Source organism: Pseudonaja textilis, chromosome 3 (assembly GCF_049901715.1).
Source record: "Pseudonaja textilis isolate UNSWEBS1 chromosome 3, rPseTex1.2, whole genome shotgun sequence".
Classification (NCBI taxonomy): domain Eukaryota; kingdom Metazoa; phylum Chordata; class Lepidosauria; order Squamata; family Elapidae; genus Pseudonaja; species Pseudonaja textilis.
Window position 1 is genome coordinate 20,720,511 of NC_141992.1, and position 21,158 is coordinate 20,741,668.

General features: G+C 38.8%; 1 protein-coding gene across 1 annotated transcript in view; it reads right to left on the bottom strand.

Annotated features, from left to right (window-relative positions):
- The window catches only part of PTPN1 (protein tyrosine phosphatase non-receptor type 1), a 93,204-nt gene that overhangs the window by 14,718 nt on the left and 57,328 nt on the right, over positions 1-21,158 (bottom strand). Inside the window, exons 2-4 of the mRNA XM_026697489.2 lie at positions 9,322-9,412; positions 3,361-3,461; positions 347-445 (exon numbers count right to left, since the gene is read on the bottom strand). Coding sequence (XP_026553274.1) covers positions 347-445; positions 3,361-3,461; positions 9,322-9,412 — 291 coding nt within the window. The remainder of the gene's footprint in view (positions 1-346; positions 446-3,360; positions 3,462-9,321; positions 9,413-21,158) is intronic.

A 21,158-nucleotide genomic window follows, 5' to 3' on the forward strand; every position in this document is an offset into this window, starting at 1 on the left:
GTGATTCTGGGGAAGGGCTTAAAATATAGTATTTGCTGGAAATTTGGTGCTGGTGATTAAGAAAGTTTTTTTTAATGTTGCACTGAATTTCCAGGCTGCTTTGCTTAAAAAAAAAACATACAACAAGGCTGTTAGACATGGCAAACTTAAGTTCTGAACTTGAAAGATACCATTGTATTTTCATTCTGCTTAAACAACACTTCTTTTACTTTAGAAAAATGCTTTGTGGGGTGATTTTTTTTATTTTTGCTAGATTAAAAACTTTAGATCATTTTTACTAGATTTCTAAAATGTACATGAATTATGCACCCATGTTCCCAAAGGAGTTAAAATTATATATACTTACTGATCCCTTTTCCATCACTCTGTTCAGCATGACAACTCCACGGCTTTTCTGTTCCCAAATCATCTCCCAAAAGTGACCACAAGTATTTGGAAGTGGACCCTGAAAAAGATACTGAATTTTCAAGAAAGAGCAGTATTCATAGGGCACAAATTTCTGAAAACTATGATCAAACAAAACTTATTTAATTATTCTAAATATGACACCATGTGGCTTCCATTTCTAGGTATGTAAAATCTGGCATCCAGATTGGGGCAATTTAGAAGCAACAACAAGCAAACAAGCAATTGCAAGCTAGTTAGCTTTGTTTTGAAGTTGCCAGCTAGTAATATTTAACCATAGATAAGTCAAAGCTCTTTGTACAAATTAGGCAAGAATATTAAAGCCTATTTCCAGAAGGAATAACAGAATAATAGAATAACAGAGTTGGAAGGGACCTTGGAGATCTTCTAGTCCAAACCCCTGCTTTAGGACAGGAAACCTTACACCACTTCAGATAAATGGTTATCCAATTTCTTTTAAAAAACTTCCAGTGTTGACACACCCACAAGGTCTGAAGGCAAGGAAGATGGGACAGGAAAGTTCTTAAGGCAAAAAGGTCACTCAGCAGGATAACCTATATTCTGTAGTTAGTGCAACATCTGATTTGCTGGGATGAGGAATCATTAAAACTCATGGGTAGGAAGCTCAATAACTTTTAACAGTTCTTGGTCTTAGAGAGTGTTTACTCTTCCTGCTAGATGTTTATCCCATCACTTTTAAGGTAACCTTCTAAGTCAAAGGTTCTTGTTTTTCCATCAAATTAAGCTAGACTGCACTGACATACTGAAGCACAACTATACAAAATTGATCAGAATTTAAACAATAGCAAAAAATCAAAGATAAGCTTTGTCCCTGTAAGCCTGGCATATTCTGTAATTCTTACATTGAAAGTACACAACAGTTTACAGAAAATGGCTGTAATTCATTTGGTTAATTTACAAATGACAATTAGAATATCAAATGTATGTTGTCTTTTGTCACAATTAATACACACACACACACACACACGTGTATGTGTATGTGTGTGTGTGTGTGTGTGTGTTTTTGTGTATATACATATACAATATATGTGTATGTATATACAATAATAAAAAGTAATCAATTGCTCTCACTGGTTATAATACAAAATACAATACACTTATTTGCTTTCCTCTCACTTATGGTCCTATCTACCATCTTTCCTCTAAACAGAAATCAGGAGCAAGCAACTTAGTATCAATGAGAATTTTGGGCTAAAACTCAAATCGATGTAGCTTAATGGGATAATGGAAACTGTGGACTCAAACACTGCTCATCCAAATTCTACCAAGGCTCCTGTCATTCAGTTGAAGGATCTGAAGTATTACAGGTGACATAATAAGAATCTCCAGCTAAATGTTAGTTTTGTGAGATAGCATTTTGGTGCTGATTCTTGAACTTTAAAACGTTGCCTACAGAGCTACTTTTATAAAGATTCTATACTGAAATTTTCATGCTTTTAGATTTAATAAAACATGAAACTAAAGAACAGCTTCCTTAATTTGTGCCCAGTGGCTTCTTAGTATTTTGACATATCTGCTATATAATACAGATTTCTTTTAAAAAAGAAACCAGAAGTTAAAACTTATGTTAATCATCTTCAACAGCTCAGATCCAAAAAATTAAAGGAAAAGTGTTGAAGCAGAGCTAAATGAACAGATGAATAATTCAAAGTACCTAAGGGGACAAGATTTTATCAAAGGAAGCAGCTTTGGAAAGAGAAAATGATGTGAACAACAACCAACAGGAAGGGTGTGGCACACCACTTCCTACAGTGTGCTATTTCAGGAGAAGATAGCTTGATTCTGTCTTAATAACAATAGGCAATATGCTAGATTAGCATTCCTGAGATTAGTGTCTTCCAGATGTGTTTGATTGAAAGGCCCTTAATCCCTGGTCATCATTGTCCTAAGAGTTGTTCAAGAAGTACCCACATCTTCCTAGGTATTGCCCATACTTCCAAAAAACATGTAATTCTGAAAGCCACTGAGGAAAGGATTAGCAGTTTAAGGACAATTCTTTTAGCTAGAACTGCATACTGCCCACAGTTAAACTATAAAGCTTGGAAACATGTGACCACATTTTGGGTGCTCAAGCAACTGGCCCATATCTACATTCCATGGTCATGTGACTGGCATTTACAATATTTTTACTAAAAACTGGCATTTATTTTCAATTTTCAGCAAACATGCCCCACCGCCAACAATGAATTTGCTTAAACAATCATGGTATTAATAACTACCACAGAAAAATAACTGTAAATTTGGGAAAGCCACATGATTACAACTGCCATAACATGATAACAGGTAGGCTCCATTATGACTGTAAGTCGAGAACTACTTATATTAGCAACTAGATGTCCTTAAGACTTTAATCTAGCCATATCATAAACCCTGTCAGTATTCTAAAAGTTCCACAACTCTTCCTTCATAGCATTTTGTCCTATTTGACTTGAGGGACTTTGCTGTCAATCATAATCTAATGAGTTTCTATCCATGCAGCGTCTTGATAAAATACAGGAGGGATTTATCATTGCTTTCTCCACAGTATGAAATGATACCTTTGATGTTTTCACTAAAGTCATCATCTGCCTGCAGCATCACTATTTTCCAATATCAGTGCCTGCTTGATTTAGCTAGGAGGACTTTCACACCACAGGTGATCCTGCTGGGGATATATATATATATATATATATATATATATATATATATATAGCCTTGTCATATACACCTGTTGTTCTCTGCTCATCTGTGTCAGAAACATCCACCCTCACCAAAAAGCGGCATTACAGGAACTGGGAAAGGGCAGAATAGCATACTATACCTAAAGCATATAACTGCATGATAGTAAAGCATTTCACTTGTTTTCCCACACAGTTACCAGCTGTGATCTCCAAGGCCAAAATACAGGAGAGAAAGACTACCATTTCCTTTCTATTATTCTCTTAAAGCTCTTACCTGTGTAAGGATATAACTTCTGTTTGCCTCCTCCATTTTTATCAAACTTGCATTGACATAATCATTGTCACCTTGCTCCAGCTTAATTCGGCTGTGGTCAACTACAGAATGGATAAGAAGCCACGCTATTAAACACTTATATAATATTTAAATTTTGCTAAACAGTTAGTTTCAGATGAAAGAAGAAAGCTCTTTTTGTTTCCAAATATATGTAACACAAAGCAAAACCTTTATTCTTAAGAAAAGTTCCTATACCATTATCAAGTGTTCTTGGGAAAAATATTTAATAAGGTATGATACCATGAGCTAAATGTCACGCCCGATGTTATTTTTTCATTCTACATAAAACACTGATACAATGCTTTCTGTAAAAATTCTCAAAGCGTTTTAAGAAACAGATTTATAGTTAGAAAACAGCAGTAAGTGTTGTGATTGGAAGGATTGGTACTGTTAGGAATTTTGAATCTGATGACTGTTAGATCGTGGATTGACGTCAGAACCAGGGAACGTTAATCTGAAGGGCAAGCCAGTTAATTAGCACGTTGCCTTAATGGGTATAAAAGGACACAGCTGAGCTGGTGCCTTTTGCCAGAAACAAAATGTCTATTTGAGTGAGGACGTTACTGCAAAGAGATCTCTGTTTGAATTTTGAAGGGGAATTCTAACCGTTTCTGCCAGTCGTTATCTTGTTATTTTCCTTCAGTTTGATTTGATTGTGAAACGGCTGCTTTGTGTTTGTTCGTTTGAATCTCCAAGAGGAGACATAACATTATTGTTTCTGGCCAAAACAAACCATCTTTCAAGCAAGATGGATTTAAATCAACTGCAGCGTTTGGTAGAGCAGCAGCAACAGCAAATAAATCAGCTCCTGCAAAGCAATGTGACGCTTCAGAATCAGGTAACACAATTGCTGAATTATGTTTCCAGCTTACCAAGTCCTGCTGCTGTTCCCCCTGCCCCTCCTGTGAGGAAAAGCCCAGTATCCATGCCGGAGAAATTTTCTGGGCAAACGGACATGTTTCCGGCATTTCTGGGGCAGTGTCAATTATTTATGTCCTTGAGGCCTGAAAAGTTTCCAAATGATCGGGCCAAGACAGGATTCATTCTTAGCCTCTTATCTGGGCAGGCTGCTAATTGGGCTACTCCTTTGTTAGTTCAAGATAGCCCGTTGTTGAATGATTTCCAGGGTTTTCTTCAACAAATGAGAGTGATGTTTGAGAACCCAATTAAGATACAAACTGTGGACAGACGTTTATGGGACATAAATCAGGGGAAACGTTCCCTGCAGGATTACGTTGCAGAATTTCGTTTATGTTTGGAATCCAACTGGAACGAACCGGCTCATATGGCTGCATTCCAGGAAGGCTTGTCTGATGCCATCAAAGATGAGCTGGTCCATTCAGAGAGGGCTTTAACTTTGGATGCATTGATAGTTCAGTGCTTACGAATTGAAGCTCGTTTACAGCAACGTGGACGCAAATGGCTCGGTATGGAACCATCTTCGTTTTCTCGTGCACAACCCACGCCACCGAGAGTTTTCCAACCCATGGTTAAGACAGAGGAGCCGATGGAGTTGGGAGCACTCCGCCCTCGCTTAACAGCGCGGGAACGTTCGAGACGGTTCCAGGAAGGCTTGTGCCTTTATTGCAGGGGTCTGGGACATTTTGTTAATTCCTGCAATCGGAGAGGGAACCGCAGACCCGCACCTGAAACCACTCTTGGCTCGTCAGGAAAAAAGGGTAGACCTGACCTCAAGGAAACCCTAGGTCGGACACATTTCACATCCCCACCTCAAATTGCTGAAGTAAATCCTGGCCCTCCTCGGCATTTACTTTTGGACACTCGGATTTTTCTACAGTCACAGAAGGAGGGAATTCCTGCTGTTGCGTTGGTGGACTCAGGGGCTACAACCAGCTTTATGGACCGAGCTTTTGCTAAGCTCTATGGGATCCCATTGGTTGCTGTACATCCACCCATTAAGGTGGAAACCGTGGATGGGCATGAGCTCAAGTCTGGGCCCATTCGTTTTGCCACCCAGCCAGTGCGTATGATCATTGGGGATCATGAGGAGGCGATAAGTTTTTATATCACCTCGAACCTTCATCTCCCTTTGGTGCTCGGAATGTCCTGGTTGCGTTTGCACAATCCGTTGGTGGCTTGGTCGCAGAACGGTATTTCTTTTCCAAGTCTCCAATGTGTAGACCACCTGAGACAATTGGAACGAGCGACGCCTCCATTGGCTGTGGGAGACAGAGTGGGGTTGTCAACGAAACATCGTCAAGTTAATCATCAGACTCGGGGGAAGGGCCCTGCGGTGGGGGATAGTGTTGTGATTGGAAGGATTGGTACTGTTAGGAATTTTGAATCTGATGACTGTTAGATCGTGGATTGACGTCAGAACCAGGGAACGTTAATCTGAAGGGCAAGCCAGTTAATTAGCACGTTGCCTTAATGGGTATAAAAGGACACAGCTGAGCTGGTGCCTTTTGCCAGAAACAAAATGTCTATTTGAGTGAGGACGTTACTGCAAAGAGATCTCTGTTTGTTTGAATTTTGAAGGGGAATTCTAACCGTTTCTGCCAGTCGTTATCTTGTTATTTTCCTTCAGTTTGATTTGATTGTGAAACGGCTGCTTGTGTTTGTTCGTTTGAATCTCCAAGAGGAGACATAACAAGTATGTTAAAACAAAGGACACAAAGCATGTAAGTTAATGTATGAGTGGGAACAGGAAAAAAATCAGTTATCATTCACACAAGGAAACTCTTCAATAAACATCTAAATAATAGAACAGATATTTGCTTCTTCAGAGGGTGGTGGAGATAGAACACTCCACACAGTGACACAATCAATAAGAAGGTATTTTGTAGGAGACATCCAGACTGAGCCCAAGGGAAGGATCAAGTGCATCATCAGTTTTGAGTCCCTTCGTACCTACAAGAGCCCACCTTGAATTCCATTGATTCTTATCTACTGCAATTTGCTTTGACAATTTGTTAAATTGTCACATGTATTTTGCTCTTTTCTGAACCTGGTCCATTTTATAAAAAAAATATTTCCTAAAGTGTGGTGCCAGAAATGATTATAACACTCACAGTGGGATCAGATCAATGAAGGATAGAGTAGTTCAGATTCTTGTAGAGAGCTTTCACATGCAATAAATCTATACTTCAGCACGGAATGTATATAACATTCAACAACAAATAGCTCTATTTTGTCCTAGTTGCAGCTTCTCAAACAGGTACATGAATGGTACCATGTAGAATGCTTTACAGTAAGCTAAATGTTGGATTATCAGCACGTGGGTTATATTAGTTAAATTACCTGTAACCAGGAAAACCAGATGAAGCCAACCATGGATGCTCCTAGCAATATAAACTACCCTGGGCTCTAGAAATACTGCAGAAGAACTTTTTTTTTTGATTGTGTATAATCTTATTTAGAACAAGCATAATACAGAGAGACATAGAGATATGTTAATATAGAATTTACCATCTTATATGCAGGATTTTATAATCTTTTCCATAAACCATTGCTTTCATTCTCAGGAGAAACTGAAATCTCTATCATAAAAATACTTAATTGCTTCACCTAAATTGTCATATATATATATATATATATTGTTCAGTTAACATTTCTTAGAATCCAACCCACTGATTATCAATATTCAAAGCGGTCTGACAGTTTTAAAGATCTAAAGTTTGTTCCCTTTAGCCGACCCAGATATAAAAGAATAGGGGTTTTACAGGAAAACCAAACTGACTGGAAACCATTTTATCTAAAACAAACAAAATCAATGGCGGTTACCATAAAAAGAATCTCTAGAACTGATCAGTAAGCAAAATTATGTGCAACACTATAGCATGTATTGAGTTTTCCTGGAAGGCTCAACAGATTTTTAGTCTATTAAATGATTGTAGAGATATTCTAACATATGGAGAAGAACAGATTGGCAATCTGAGTGTGTAGCACAAATGACAATCAAAGTAAAGCTCCTGAGTAGATGACTGTAACACTTGGAGATGAGCAGATGCAAAAGAAAACCAGGGTCGTGATGTGAATGTGAGACAAAATTTTAACCACAAGTATTTGATTTTTAAATCCCCTTTCACCATCTCCCACCCACACTAATTTTTTAGGATTTAATGAGAACATTTCTGTAAGCTTCCCCCACCCCACTTTGGAATTAATTGCCATATGTCATAGCCACTATTTCTACATAACACCCTTCCAGATAGCTGAAAAGACCCCTATGGGTCTTTTCAAAGTTACATATTTCTAGTTTTCTTGTTGATAGATTTCAGTTTCTTAATTGCTCAGTCAGCCTTATTGCTCTTTTTGGAATCTGTTCCATTTTATCAAAGTATTTCCTATGTGGTGCCATAAATGGTTATAACATTCAAAGTGGGAACAGACCAATGAAGGATACAGTGGACCTATTGTTTACCATTTTTGTGGGACCTATATTTTCTTTAGTGCAATCTAACATTGGTCTTTTTACCACATATCCAATGCCAACTCACATTTAGTGCATAATTGACTATAATCCCAAGGTATTTTTCTGATGTATTTGAAGATTTTTAATTGTTACCTTTACAGTGATGGCCATTTCAACCTCCTTTCCAAAGCCTTGCATATTTCATGCACATTTTGGTCTCTTTTTGTTGTGCTCTTTGTACTGTATTTCTGCTCTACCATGAGATAATTCAGAGCAGCAAGCCATGATCCAGGTGTGTAAATTCTTCTACATAGGATTATTTTATCTAATCTCTGAATATAAATGACTCTTTACAATTACACAACTCACTCCTGGATAGTGCTTTTTTCAGAAACCCTGTTTTGCAATTCCCAGAACCTCATCTGATTATAATTGCAAGAAATTGGCTGCCAAGTTTCCGAGATTTTTGGAATAAGAAATACAAGGGCTGTACTGTAAGCCCTAAAACAAGCTTAACATAACAAAAGAATGCAATGAAAAAAAAATCTTCTTGATCCCTAAAATAAACTTAACATAACAAAACATGCAATGAACAAAAAATCTTCTACCTCAGAAAGTCCTGGCCCACAAATTTTCATGAGGTGGCTCTACTTACTTGACATCTCACTCAACGGGGACTTCAGTAAGACATATTAAGTAAAGCCTACCTAATCCTAAATATGTTGCACTTGACTTACATAGACAATTGACCCCAAAGTTAGTGAGACATTTGCCCCCTTTTACAACCTTTTTGTCACAGTCATTAACTGAATCACTGCAGTTGTTAAAGTTAAGTGTTGTTAAGTGAATCTAGTTTCTCCAGATTTTGCTTGTCAGAACGTCACAAAAGGTGATCACATGACCCTGTGACACTACAGCCATTATAAATAGGAGTGACTGAATTTTGATCAAGTGACCATGGGAATGCTGCGATGGGTATTAATGTGAAAAATGGTCACGTCACTTTTTCAGTACCATTGTAACTTTGAATAGTCACTAAATGAACAGTTGTAAACTGAGGATTACCTGTACTGTAATGCTAATTCATAGATTGGTATTACATTTGAAAAACCCTGTTCCTTTGAAAAATTATATTAGAAAAATAATAATGCTATATCTGGAAGTTGAGTCACGGCAACTGGACTTACATCTAGTTGCCATGACACAACTTTAGTTTAGTTTAGTTTACTTTATTGTCATTTCACTTCGTACAATGAAATCAAACATCTTCAGTGCACATCATGGCCATGAAAATAAACACAAACATACACCCTTCACATTCCACACATTGAACAGAAAACCCGCAACACTGCACTAACACTGCACTATACAGTAGAATTCAAAAGAGCTACTGCCCTGGGATATAAGCTATTTTTCAGATAACTTTTCAGATAACTTCCAGATAACTCTACCTGGATGACTGAGAATCTTCACTGACAACAATGCTACAGTTTTTGTAAGTAAATTGAGAAGGTCACAATACTTACAGGGGCTGACATCTCTGTACCTGTTGCGATTTTTGTTTTTCGGGTGTTTGGCTATTTTACATGGAAAGTCACTGGCTTCATGTTTGATTTCCTAGAAGTAAATAAAAGAAGACATTGGTATATGCTAAGACTTGTGCATATTACCACCTGAGTTGAACTGTTGGTTCAAAAAAAAAAAAATCACTGAGAGCTAGTGGCTTATCACCACACATAATTCTGTTTTCTCTTAACAGTTGCTGTGCAAAATTTCCAAATAATGACAGTTTTTAAGATTAATAATGGCAAAGATTGAAGGCATGTATTACAGACTAGCAGCATATGTCATTACTGAAAATAAATTTGGAAATTTATGAGAATGTTAAAAGAAGGGTATCATGTTTCATTGGATTTACAGCATGAAATACAATTTTACTGCTGAAATTAAAAACAAGCATCAAAATGTGTATTGGGGCAGCACAAAGACAGACATGCAAGAAGAGCAACTGAACAAGGATATCTACAGGAACACACATGTTTCTTGATATCCTACATGCCACCCTTTCATATATGCATATTAACAGCTAAAGGCTACAAATGCCTGGTTAAGATAAGAGCATAGGTTTCCTTGAGTCATCAGCAAGCTACACAGGAGCTGTAAATGTTAAAAGGATGAGGCATATTGTACTTCACAGCAACAGTAGAGTTATTACAGCCATCCAATTTGACACTGATCATTCATTTCTCTGGCAACTCACATAAAATCCAACATTTGCTGTAAATAACGTTCTAACAAAAGCTATGTGTAGGATCAATCAAACCTGTACACTGCATGTCAGGAACTTAAAAAACAAACAAACAAACAAAGCATGTATAACTTAAAAATGCAGGGATTAAAAATAAAGAGAAAGAGAGAAGTTATAGGATTTTCACTTGAGACACTTTTTTCCCACTAGACTTGGAGTGAAGCCTTTCTTTAACTTTTACGGTTAAGTAAATAAATGCAATATGCATAATTAAATAAATGTGAGACAGCTTACACTAAAGCCATGCAAGTTTGGATTTTTCCATAGCCCAGGGGAGAACTTACAGCCCTCCAAGATAATGCTGGACTACAACAATGTATGGTTTTTTCTCCATCCTCTTAAGAGTTAATCATTTTAGCATTCATTCTCTTTTTAATCTTTGAACTGTGCCTTTAAAATTTATGAGCCATGTTGAGTGCTCATTTGAGCAGAGACAGAATATAAATCAGAGATCCTGCTCCTAGACCAAATGGACACTGCTGGCTGCAGCTGAGGTTGGAAACCTCAAGGTTCCCTTACTTCTACTGTAGTCTCCTTAAATATAAGATACAATATTTTGTGCCAGATCAAAATCCAGTTCTTTCTCCGTCTTTCTTTCTCCGATATTCTAGTCAAGTTACAGTACTAAAACTAAAGGATGCTTTGAAAATCCTCTCAGACACAAGTGCATTGAAATTTTCTGACAGTGAATGGTCCATGTTTCTTGCAGGGACTGGGAAAAAGCCGCTATTGAAGGAAAAACAACAATAACAGACCTTGGCCCACAAGAAGTAACCAAAACAATTAGTGTAACAGTTTCTCAAGAGGGTAGTTGCCAGCTTATTATAAAGATCCACTGCATGAAACTGATTTTCCAGAAAATTTCAAATTAGTTTCAGGCCTGATTTTAACATAGGAATAGACTGGATGGATCTTTTCTTCTCTGTTAGCTTTAAGCTATTTTTAGCCTTTTGAGATTGTATGAGTGCCTTTTTCTGATTGTATGAATACTCTATATCAGGGGTGTCAAACTCAAGGTACGGGGGGGGACTGGATCTGGCCTGCGGGATTCTTAGATTGGACCCGTGGGGTGCCCTGGAAACATTGAAGGACTGGCCCGTGGTGTTTCTGCCAGTGAAAATGTATCTTTCAAGAGCTGTGCATGGCACTCCCAAGCTCCATTTTCATTGGCAGAGGGTTGCGGGAGGCCTTCCTTGCCAAATATGGAGCTTGGGAGCCACTTTCACTGGCAGAGCACTCAGGCCACTACAGGTACCCCCTTGATACAAGTGACATCAAGCTGGCCACACCCACCCTAGCCACGCTTCCTGCCCCCCTCAGGTCAAACACAACCCTGATGTGGGCCCCAATGAAATCAAGTTTGACATTCCTACTCTAAATCTACCATTATTAGAATGGTTCTGAATGGTTTGATTTCTTATGCTAAATCACCTTAGGAATGCTATTGTAGGGTAGCTGACATACTGGAAACAAATGAACGAATACTAAACACATGCTTATAAACAGGAGCATAATATATCCTTGAAAGAATAGTATAGGGACATTGCCAAATCTAATCTACTTTTTAAACCCCAGCCAGTGCAGGACAAGACTCTTCTAGTTTCATATCAATTTTTCTTGCAAAGCACTTTTCCTTGGTATTGCTTGGGAAGATAATTCTCAACTTTTGTTTTATTAGCTTTACAGAAGGTTTCATAGTCTCTGGATAAGGGCATCCTATTACACCCTTTACAAAAGTTAAAAGAACAAATGTGTTTGCAATTCACCAGTTATGTTTAAAACATGACACAAAACAACAAAGACGATCCATTTCTGAGTGGCACAAAAATAAACAAAGTTGCCTTCCTGGTGAAATGGGCATTGTATACATTTAATAAATAATAAAATAAATATTCAAAGATAGAGCTCACAAATGACCAATATTTGCACTTTAGCACATGTTGTCATTTCCAAAATATAAGCAGTTCACAGATTTTACATGTGTGAGAACTGTGCAGCCCTCATTTTAATGCAGAGTATAAAATCAATACATGATCCAATACATTAATGGAGGGATTTCTGATGAGCAAGCAGGATAATTCAAATATAATCAGTCGTGGTTTTAATCTTATCTAGCACACCCTGGCAGAGATTTATTCTCTGTTCCCATTATAATAGCCTCAGTAGTCTTAAGGGGGAAAAAATGGTGCATTTTCCATACAGTATCGGAAGCAGAAGTCTTGTTCTTCTTCTTCTTTTCCTTAAGTTATTTCAAGGGTTCAATACTTATGCAGTTTGAGGATGAGTAATAGGATATCAACAGCCTTATGTGCTTGAATCATTTAAGAAAAATAGGTTTATTAGCAAGGACAGCATATGAGTGGGAAGGAAAGGCAGGAAAGGGTTGACTGATCATTGTGGCGTTCGGGAAAGACTGAGCTGAAGTCTTCACTCCGGTCCGTGTTTCCAGCGGGAACACGGACCGTTCCTATTGGCTGATGCTGTTTGACAGCCGGCTATAAAAGAAGCTGTCAAACGGCATCAGCTGTTGTCCGCCAGCTGGCTACCTTGTTAGTGCGGCAGCCGCGGCAACCCTTTATTGTTACAATAAAGTAAAAGCTGAAGTTCGCTCTGTGTTCGCCTCAGGTTATTCCGCCGCTCTACAACAATCACTATTTCCCATCTCCTCTGCCTTTCTTGTAAGACTAAAATGGAACAGCTTTCCATTTCGCTCATGAGTAAAGGAGTCTACTTATAGTATATATAAAGGGGGTTTAGATCAAGAATGAAGGGAGCAGAAATGAACATGACAGTGCCATCATCCTCTTATCAAGTCTTTCAGATCCACTATAATGGACTACTACATTCTTGGGAGTCTAAAGAGTCATGGAAACTGGATCAAACTTCATTAATCTGAGACATTTCGTTGCTCATCCAAGCAACTTTATCAATCAGAGCAAAATTAGTGAGGCAGGGAATCAGACAGTTGTTGGAATGTACCAACTCTTGTCACACCAATGTCAGGGGTTTTCCCCCAAAATGGGGGAATGAATGAATAAAGACTCAAATATCCAGGCCAAAGGTGTCTAAAGGTGAACTCATGGCAACTGGACCAAACTTTGTTAGTCTGAGGTGTTTCATTGCTCATCCAAGCAACTTCATCAGTCAGAGCAAAATTTGTTAGGCAGAGAGTTAGAGTTGGAATGTACCAATTCTTGTCATAGCAACTTCAGGAGTTTCTTCCCAAATGTGTTGAAAAATGTCAATGAAGACTCAATCATCCAGGTCAAAGGTGCCTAAATGTTGAATCATGACAAATGTGGGAGCGCTGAACATGCTATTTTTTTTAATGTTGCAATGTTTTTTATATTTTTTTAAGTGGCTAATTTTATTAATTAGTAAGAATGAAATTCAAGTCTCAGCTCCTAGAATGGGTGGTTGAATCAGGAACTAGATCCTTATAGCTTTGACCTCCAGAGTGTCCCTGAATGTTCAGGTTAATTTCCCTGTATTCTTCAACCCAAGAATAGAGAAAAATATGGTGACTTAAGTCTTGAACCCCAATTTACCAGTCTTTGCTCTTTCCTCAAACTTGGTGTACTCCAGATGTATTGGGATTATATCTCCCAAAATTTACAGTTACTACAATCATCACATGTGAGGCAATGAAGATTAAGAATAAGTTAACTAGGATGGGAAGAACCAGCAATAACAACAATAACAAAACCGCAAACGCAAGACAACTGAAAGATATTGCACCCCTACTTATTTTTAATTCTGTCTTCTGTTTCTGTATTCTGTCATTCATGGTTTTTTTGGATTAGAAAATGCAATTTATGGGCCCCATTCCTGCTTATCATTGTTTCTCCACTTGGTGTGGAGAAACTTTCCATAAATATCATATTGTCCAACCAGAAATTTCCTTTAATCAGGTCGTCATTATTTGCATTACTGAGGCTGACAAAGGTTTCATAGTAGTTACAGTATGTGGCTCATGTTATAGTGATGTGAGATTTTGCTAGAATGAGGCCAAAGTCTGCAAAAGGAGACTATAAAAAAAAATAGGTCAAACTTTTTTTATGTAATCCTGTTCTAGAATTACTACATTCAAAATGGCTTTTCGAAAGAAACTTACTGCAAATAAGTTTGTTGAACAAATGAGAAGTACTATAAATAGTCCTCCAGTTACGATACGACCAGTTGCTTAGCAACCAAAGTTGTAGCAAATCCCCCAAAAGAGACTTATGACCTGGACTTAAAGCACATTTGACTGCATTTTAGGTGCTCAGCAAGCAGTCTGAATCTATGCAGTGCCCTGAGGTCACAGTGACCACAATTTACAATGTTTCTGGTGGAATCCAATGTTTACTTCCTGCTTCTGACAAAAACTGCCCCATAGCATAATGGATTCGCTTAACTATTGTTGTGTATGCCTAATGAAAATTGCACAAAACATATAATTGAGATTCCATGATGACCCAGTACATCTTCATTAATTAAATTGCATATATCCTCAAGAGAGTATGCCAGAATTTTACAATTTTGGATCTATCTATCTATCTATCTATCTATCTATCTATCTATCTATCTATCTATCCATCCATCCATCCACCCACCCATCCATCTATCTATCTCCATACCAGGAAGTGTAGGATATTCATTATACTAGTAGAACCAATAACACTATCTGAATTTCCAACATCTATAATACAACTCTACCGTGCAAAAACTAAGAAGGGAACATCCTAGTACAGTATGTGTTTTATGGCATATGGGGTAAAGCACAATATCAGGGAAATTGGGCAGCAAAATTGTTATTTTTGCTGTGACTTTACTCAAGTTAGCTTTTACTAACTTGAAAGCACAGAACTGCTTGTTAAAATGGTGAAGAAGTAAATAAGAGACTGTGATCTTGGCACTGCCAATGTACCTTTGCAACATGGCTTTCCTAGAAAACCCTTGTTGATTTAGTATTCAGTAATTTGATACCTGCTGCAGTGAAGCAACACACCCAGCAAACCACAGACTACTGTCAGAGAGCCAGACTCTGAAACAGCCAGCCAGTATGCAAACTAGATGGAACCATTAAATCATACTGTCCCTTGGAAGCGGCTTTATAGAGAAACTCATTCCATGGTGTCATTACACTGTGTTGACAGTGGCCAAACAAGTATTCATTCCTAGGTCTATCATCTGTGGTCAAGTTAGGAATGAATGGGTATATACATGCTTTGTTGGGTGTTGTAAAATAGCCCTCCGCTGGAAAATTGTTGAAGACATTTCAGGATTGCCTGGAAACTGCATAATTCTTGTTTTGACTGCCTTTAGAACAATGGAAGTAAAGTAATATAAAGGTAAAGTTTTTATTAAACAAGACATTATAAGCAACCTATTCGTTTCATACTAATACCTGTGTTCCCCCGAAAGTAAGAGCTGGTCTTATTTTTTTTTCTCTCACCAAAAAAAGGCACCAGGTCTTATTTTCAGGGGTTGGGGGGGGAAGGGCAGGGGTGGGATTCAATTTTTTTAAACAACTGGTTCTGTGGGCGTGGCTTAGTTGGTGGGCGTGGCTTGGTGGTCATGTGACTGGGTGGACATGGCTTGGTGGTCATGTTGTTGTCTGGGCGTGGCCAACTCAATATCACTCACATCGGGGCACGCATCTTCTCGCCTGGCCTCTCGTAACTGTTAACATTATAAGCAGTTCAGAGAACCGGTTGTTAGGAGAAATTACTGGCCTAAGCCTGTAAAGAAGACAGGAAGGAAACATTCTGGTGTTCCTTACAGAAATTGCCTCTCTGTTAACCCTTATTACATTCTTGGCAGGACTAGACTTCCTGTCTCAGAAACTTCTCTGGAGTTTTTTTCCCTCCTTTGCTGGTACTTTGCTTGTGTGGAGTGACCATTCAAAGTTATAATGTTAACAACCGGTTCTAGCGCATAGGTGCAAACTGGTAGAATCCCACCCCTGGAGGAGGGGATGTTCCACTGATTCACCTTGCGGCAGAGGCACTGACAGCCCCACTCAGCAGAAGCCCATTGCCGGCCCACTATTTCTGTGGATCACTTGCGATCAATCCGGAGTTCTGTTATTGCTGCAGAGGCCTTTCTGGAAGGGCCTCTGGTGACGAAACAGAGGGCGGAGGCAATGTGTGCAAGCGGCAGCAAGCAGCCACAGAAGAAGTGGGCCGGCAAGGCAAGTCAGGTGTCAGAGTGTGCAAGGCCTAGTAAGTAGGGCAGCTCCACTCTCCCAACCCTACTTAATGTTTACCCATTCGCCTCGCCCCATCGGAGTGGGCAGTCTTAATTAGGGCTTATTTTGGGGGTAGGAACCTCACAGGTGTAAAATACAGATAGTTAGCAAGTAGATGTGACTAATACTCTAGCAATGTTTAACTTGTATAGCTTACAGGTATAATAGGAAGAGTATAACAGAGTTGGAAGGAAACAGAAGGGTCTGGAAAGGTCTTCTAGTTCAACCCCTGCTCAGGACACCCCATTCTATTCCAGAAAAATGGCTGTCCAATCGTTTCTTAAAAACCTCCAATGATGGAACACCCACAATTTTTGGAGGCAAGCTGTTTCACTGATTAATTGTTCTCACTGTCTCAGGTAATCATTATATTTTTAAAAAGATAATTTTAAGTAAATAAACAAACAGGAAATGAGAATAAACAAAAATGTGTATGGTTGCTGAGAAGAATAACTAATAATTAGAAAAAAAACCAGAACAATCTCAATCGTTTTTTTTACTAGAGAATAGACATTTTATACTGGCCATGCTCATCATAGTCATTTTTTGACTGCCCTTGTGGCATAATGTTAACATTGCAAATATATCTGCTGATCAAGAAAATTAGCTTAACACTGTATTGTGTTTATTATCATATAAAAAGTGGTATTTGAAAAGCTGTATGCATGATTGTTTGCATCAAAAAATATTCATCCATGATGATAAATGAATAAACTGAATTACTGCTTCCATTTTAATAACTTATTCAACAATCTTTTCAGTAATCCACTTCCTGATCAATTAATGAAACTCAGTGGAGATAGCACAGGATTATCTATGATTTTGTTTACAATCCAATTTGAGACTGTTAATTCAGAACTTTGCTGAGAAAAACTATCTTCAAGCAAGTCTGATTAAGTTCAGATAACCTTAAGCATGCCTGCACAACTTAGAAGGAACATTTTGGGGTATATTACCGTGTTTCTCCAACAATATGCCCCCCCAATAGGAAGACCCAGAATATTTTCTAGGCATAAAATGAAATTAAGCCCCTCCCCCCAAATTTAGGCCTATTTAAAACATGCGAAATTGGGGGGGAGGCGGGGGGAAATTTGCTATTAGGAGTGCCCCGCGGGCAGCTACGCCTCGCCATCAGCTGCTCCTAACAGCCGATCATGGCAGAGCGCGGAGGGCTCCCTACCCCACCAAGTGCCTTTGCTGCAGACCCGGGTCAGCAGGCGAGCAGTGTTGGCATGGATGTCCGCCAGCAGCATTTCAGCCACTTCTCAGGCCTCCGTAGCTGTTGTTGGAGACGGCACTGGCGAGAGAGGGCCAGCTGCAGCTCAGCCTGGGCGCGCTTGGAATGCAGGAGTGGGCTGCGCCCCAGGACTTTTGGGAACTTGCAGTGCCCGAGACTGGAGCACCAAGGATAGCAGCAGCAGAGACGCTCGCTCGACTCTTCTCATGCCCACCCAGACACTCGGGATTAAACCAAAACGCAGTGCGCGGCACTCCCAGGTACCTCAAAATCTTTTTTTCCCCCTGTTGTTACAGGGATGGGGTAAAAGCGGGAGCAACTCAAATGCTGTTGTTGAAGACGGCGCTGGTGAGAGAGGCGCCAGCACCAGTGGGAACCGTGAAAGCTATGGAGGCCTGAGAAGCAGCTGAAACGCTGCCGGCGGACATCCCTGCCGCCTGCTTGCTGACCAGGGTCTGCAGCAAAGGCACTTGGCAGGGTTAGGGAGCCCTCCACGCTCCACCATGATTGGCCATTAGGAGTGGCTGGTGGCGAGGCGTAGCTGCCCACGGGGCACCATAGGCAAGGGTGTGTGGGGGGCGGGAAATAAATTAATTCACCCCCGAAAAGTCATCCTAGCCATTTTTTCGGGGCTTAAAAAAAATAAGACCAGGCCTTATTATATGAGAAACACGGTATTTTAAACTGCTTTTTCTTAAGAAGTGACTTTAAAGTGATTTCTCTGGAAACAAAACTGAGAAAAGTAGCTGGGTAAAACTGCTCCCTCTTTTGTGGCCAGATTTCACTTCCTTGCATACACAGTCCCAGATGTACTCATACCAAAATTTCATAAATTTGATGAAATGGACTCTGGCCCACAAAACATACTCACAGGAAGTTTTTACAAAATAAGTAGTCCTGATTTCATTCCAAATTATCCCTACAGGAACCATTTCTAGAGCTAAGGATTTTTCTGGCCAACATAAAATACACATTTTATGAAAGAATTAATCTTGACAGGTTGACAGGTTGTTTACCTTCATTTTAAAAAATTGCATAATTTGGTGACAAATTATAGCAGGTAACATTATAGAATGTAGGGAGAAAAAGGAAATTCCCTGAAGTTGCACTTGTATATTCTTATAAGAGAGGATTAAATTGCCAGCTAGATCAGGCCTTCTAATCAAAACTAAATCATAACTACTGTAGTGAATCACATTTTAGTGTGGTGTGGTGTGGTATAGTGTGTGAACTCACAATGTATGATTAATTTATAGTCCAGGGCTGTATATTGAACAAATCTAGAAAATTGGATTGATAGTTCGGTCAAGATTGATTTATATGTAGCCCAAACGTAATCACTCTGTGAATATATGTGTCCCAGGATAACCAATAATGGTATCATTAATTGTGGTTTCCTTATGCCACTCCATAAGCTCCTGTAGTTGTTAGTTGTGAAGTCATGCCTGACCCATTGCAAACCCATGGGCAACATTCCTCCAGGCCTTCTTGTCCTCTACCAAATACTTCCTGTCCTCAATCAAATACTTTGTCCACCTAATGAGAAGGAAGAACTCATTGGAGAAGAGCCTAATGCTAGGAAAGATTGAGGACAATAGAAGAAGGGGACAACAGAGAATGAGGTGGCTAGATAAAGTCACTGAAGCAGTAGGCATGAGCTTAAATGGATTCCAGAAGATGGTAGAGAACAAGAAGCTCCTGTAAACTGATGGTAAATCAGCACTCCTGTTGACTGACAAGGGATCCATTCCTAAAAGCTTCAAAGAATAAACTTTTGGTCTCAGTGACTGACTCAGATTGGATCCTCCAGCCACTTGGGGTTGAACAGCATTTGATCAGATGATCGATGAACTTACAAGCAGCACATGGAGATGAAAATCTTCATCTAGTGTTTCTCCTTAACAGCTGGAAGTTAGGATCTGCTGCCTTTGATTCTAATCGTAACATGCATCAATGTCTATTGCAATGAATTTGCTTATTCAACTAAATTGCTGACTATCACCATAGCATAGCTAGTCAGCAAATCTATAATTTAACTATGAGTTGTTACATTATAACACTTCCTTTTATTAGTTTTTTTTTATCTGATTCAATAAATGACCTTGGATTTCAATAGTGTAAAAGACTGAATAAAAATATGTTTTTGACTATACTTTTTAAGTCATGCTATTTTTCCCACCTTTATTATATGGCATGGGCAATGCAATCCATAACCAAGGCATTCAAAAATAGCCTTAAAAATGATATCCTCATATATGGTGTCAAGGTGCCCTACTTTCAATGCAAATCTAAATAGACCCCCTTTAAGACTGTCCTTGTCCTAGAAATTTCATGGCTATTTCAACCTGATTATTTCCAGACACATTCACCAACAATTCCTATAATTCTTAGCTTAAAAGATTTATCTCAAAACCATTCAAGTGCATTTCATTCTGCTGTTCCCAGACAGATTCTTCCATAAAAATGATTTTTAAAAAAATGCTGAGTTTTTCAGATGACAGAACCATGAGGTGTGAGGCATGTCAAACTGAGATTAGCGTATGTCAACAGAAGCAACAGCAGCTGAACTGCAACTGTCTATTAACAAAGGAGTCTGTGAAAATTGCCTTGCAATTGTAAGATGAGAAAGGGACAATTGTCTGTTTTCAGGGACCATGTTCCTTTCAGTGGTCAGAATAAGCTGTTACCATGAAAAGGCTGTCTGCTTCATGCTGAGAACAGCTGATAGGCTTGGAGTTAATTTTCAATTGTGAAAAAAATAGATCTAGCAACTTATCTAGCAAAAGTGAAATCTGCAGGCAGAATTATGAGTATGAAACCAATTTATTTATTTTTTTCAATTTAGATTGTCTGTCATATTGGTCTCTTTCTTTCATCTATTCTTTCCTCAAGAAAATAACTGATTGTATAAACAAAAAGTAACATACACGCAACACATTTCTGCTGTTGTTCTATTTCACAGTCAGATATCCTTCATTTAGCATGCAGAAAAAAAAATCATCCTTGTGTCCCAATAAACACTACCAAAAATAAGGTCATTTTGATAAAGGGTAATTCCATTAAGCAAACAAAATTCAGTAGACAGCATAGCAGTTTATACAAAACAAGGGAAATCAAAACTCCCAAGTGCAGCAGTTTAGCATGCTAGAATGATCTATGAATATAGACTGTATCATTGACCTTGTAGGCTTTGTGCACAAGGCCAATGAGTTGGCTTCATAATATCAAAGTCAGAGATATAGAGACAAGCCAGCAACCTCCAAATCTTATAGGGAACAGGATCCTTAAATAAATTCATTAGTTTGACTCCAAAAGCAGCAGGATAAGAATCAGCAGAGCAAATGATGGTGTTACACAAGGATCTTTAGTCATAATGGCTTGGTTGCAAAAAGATGCGGACAGCACTATGAGACTAATTTGCTGCATTTTTTTTGCTTCTTCTTTCTTATATGCATATCTAAATCTCCAGAAAGTGTAAAAGCCCCTGAGAGAGGCAGGAAATAGCCACATTACCTCTTCCTCTTTTTGAAGGCTACCACACTTGTCTAGAGCGCCAGCAAGCATAACATGGAGGTGAAAAAAAGCA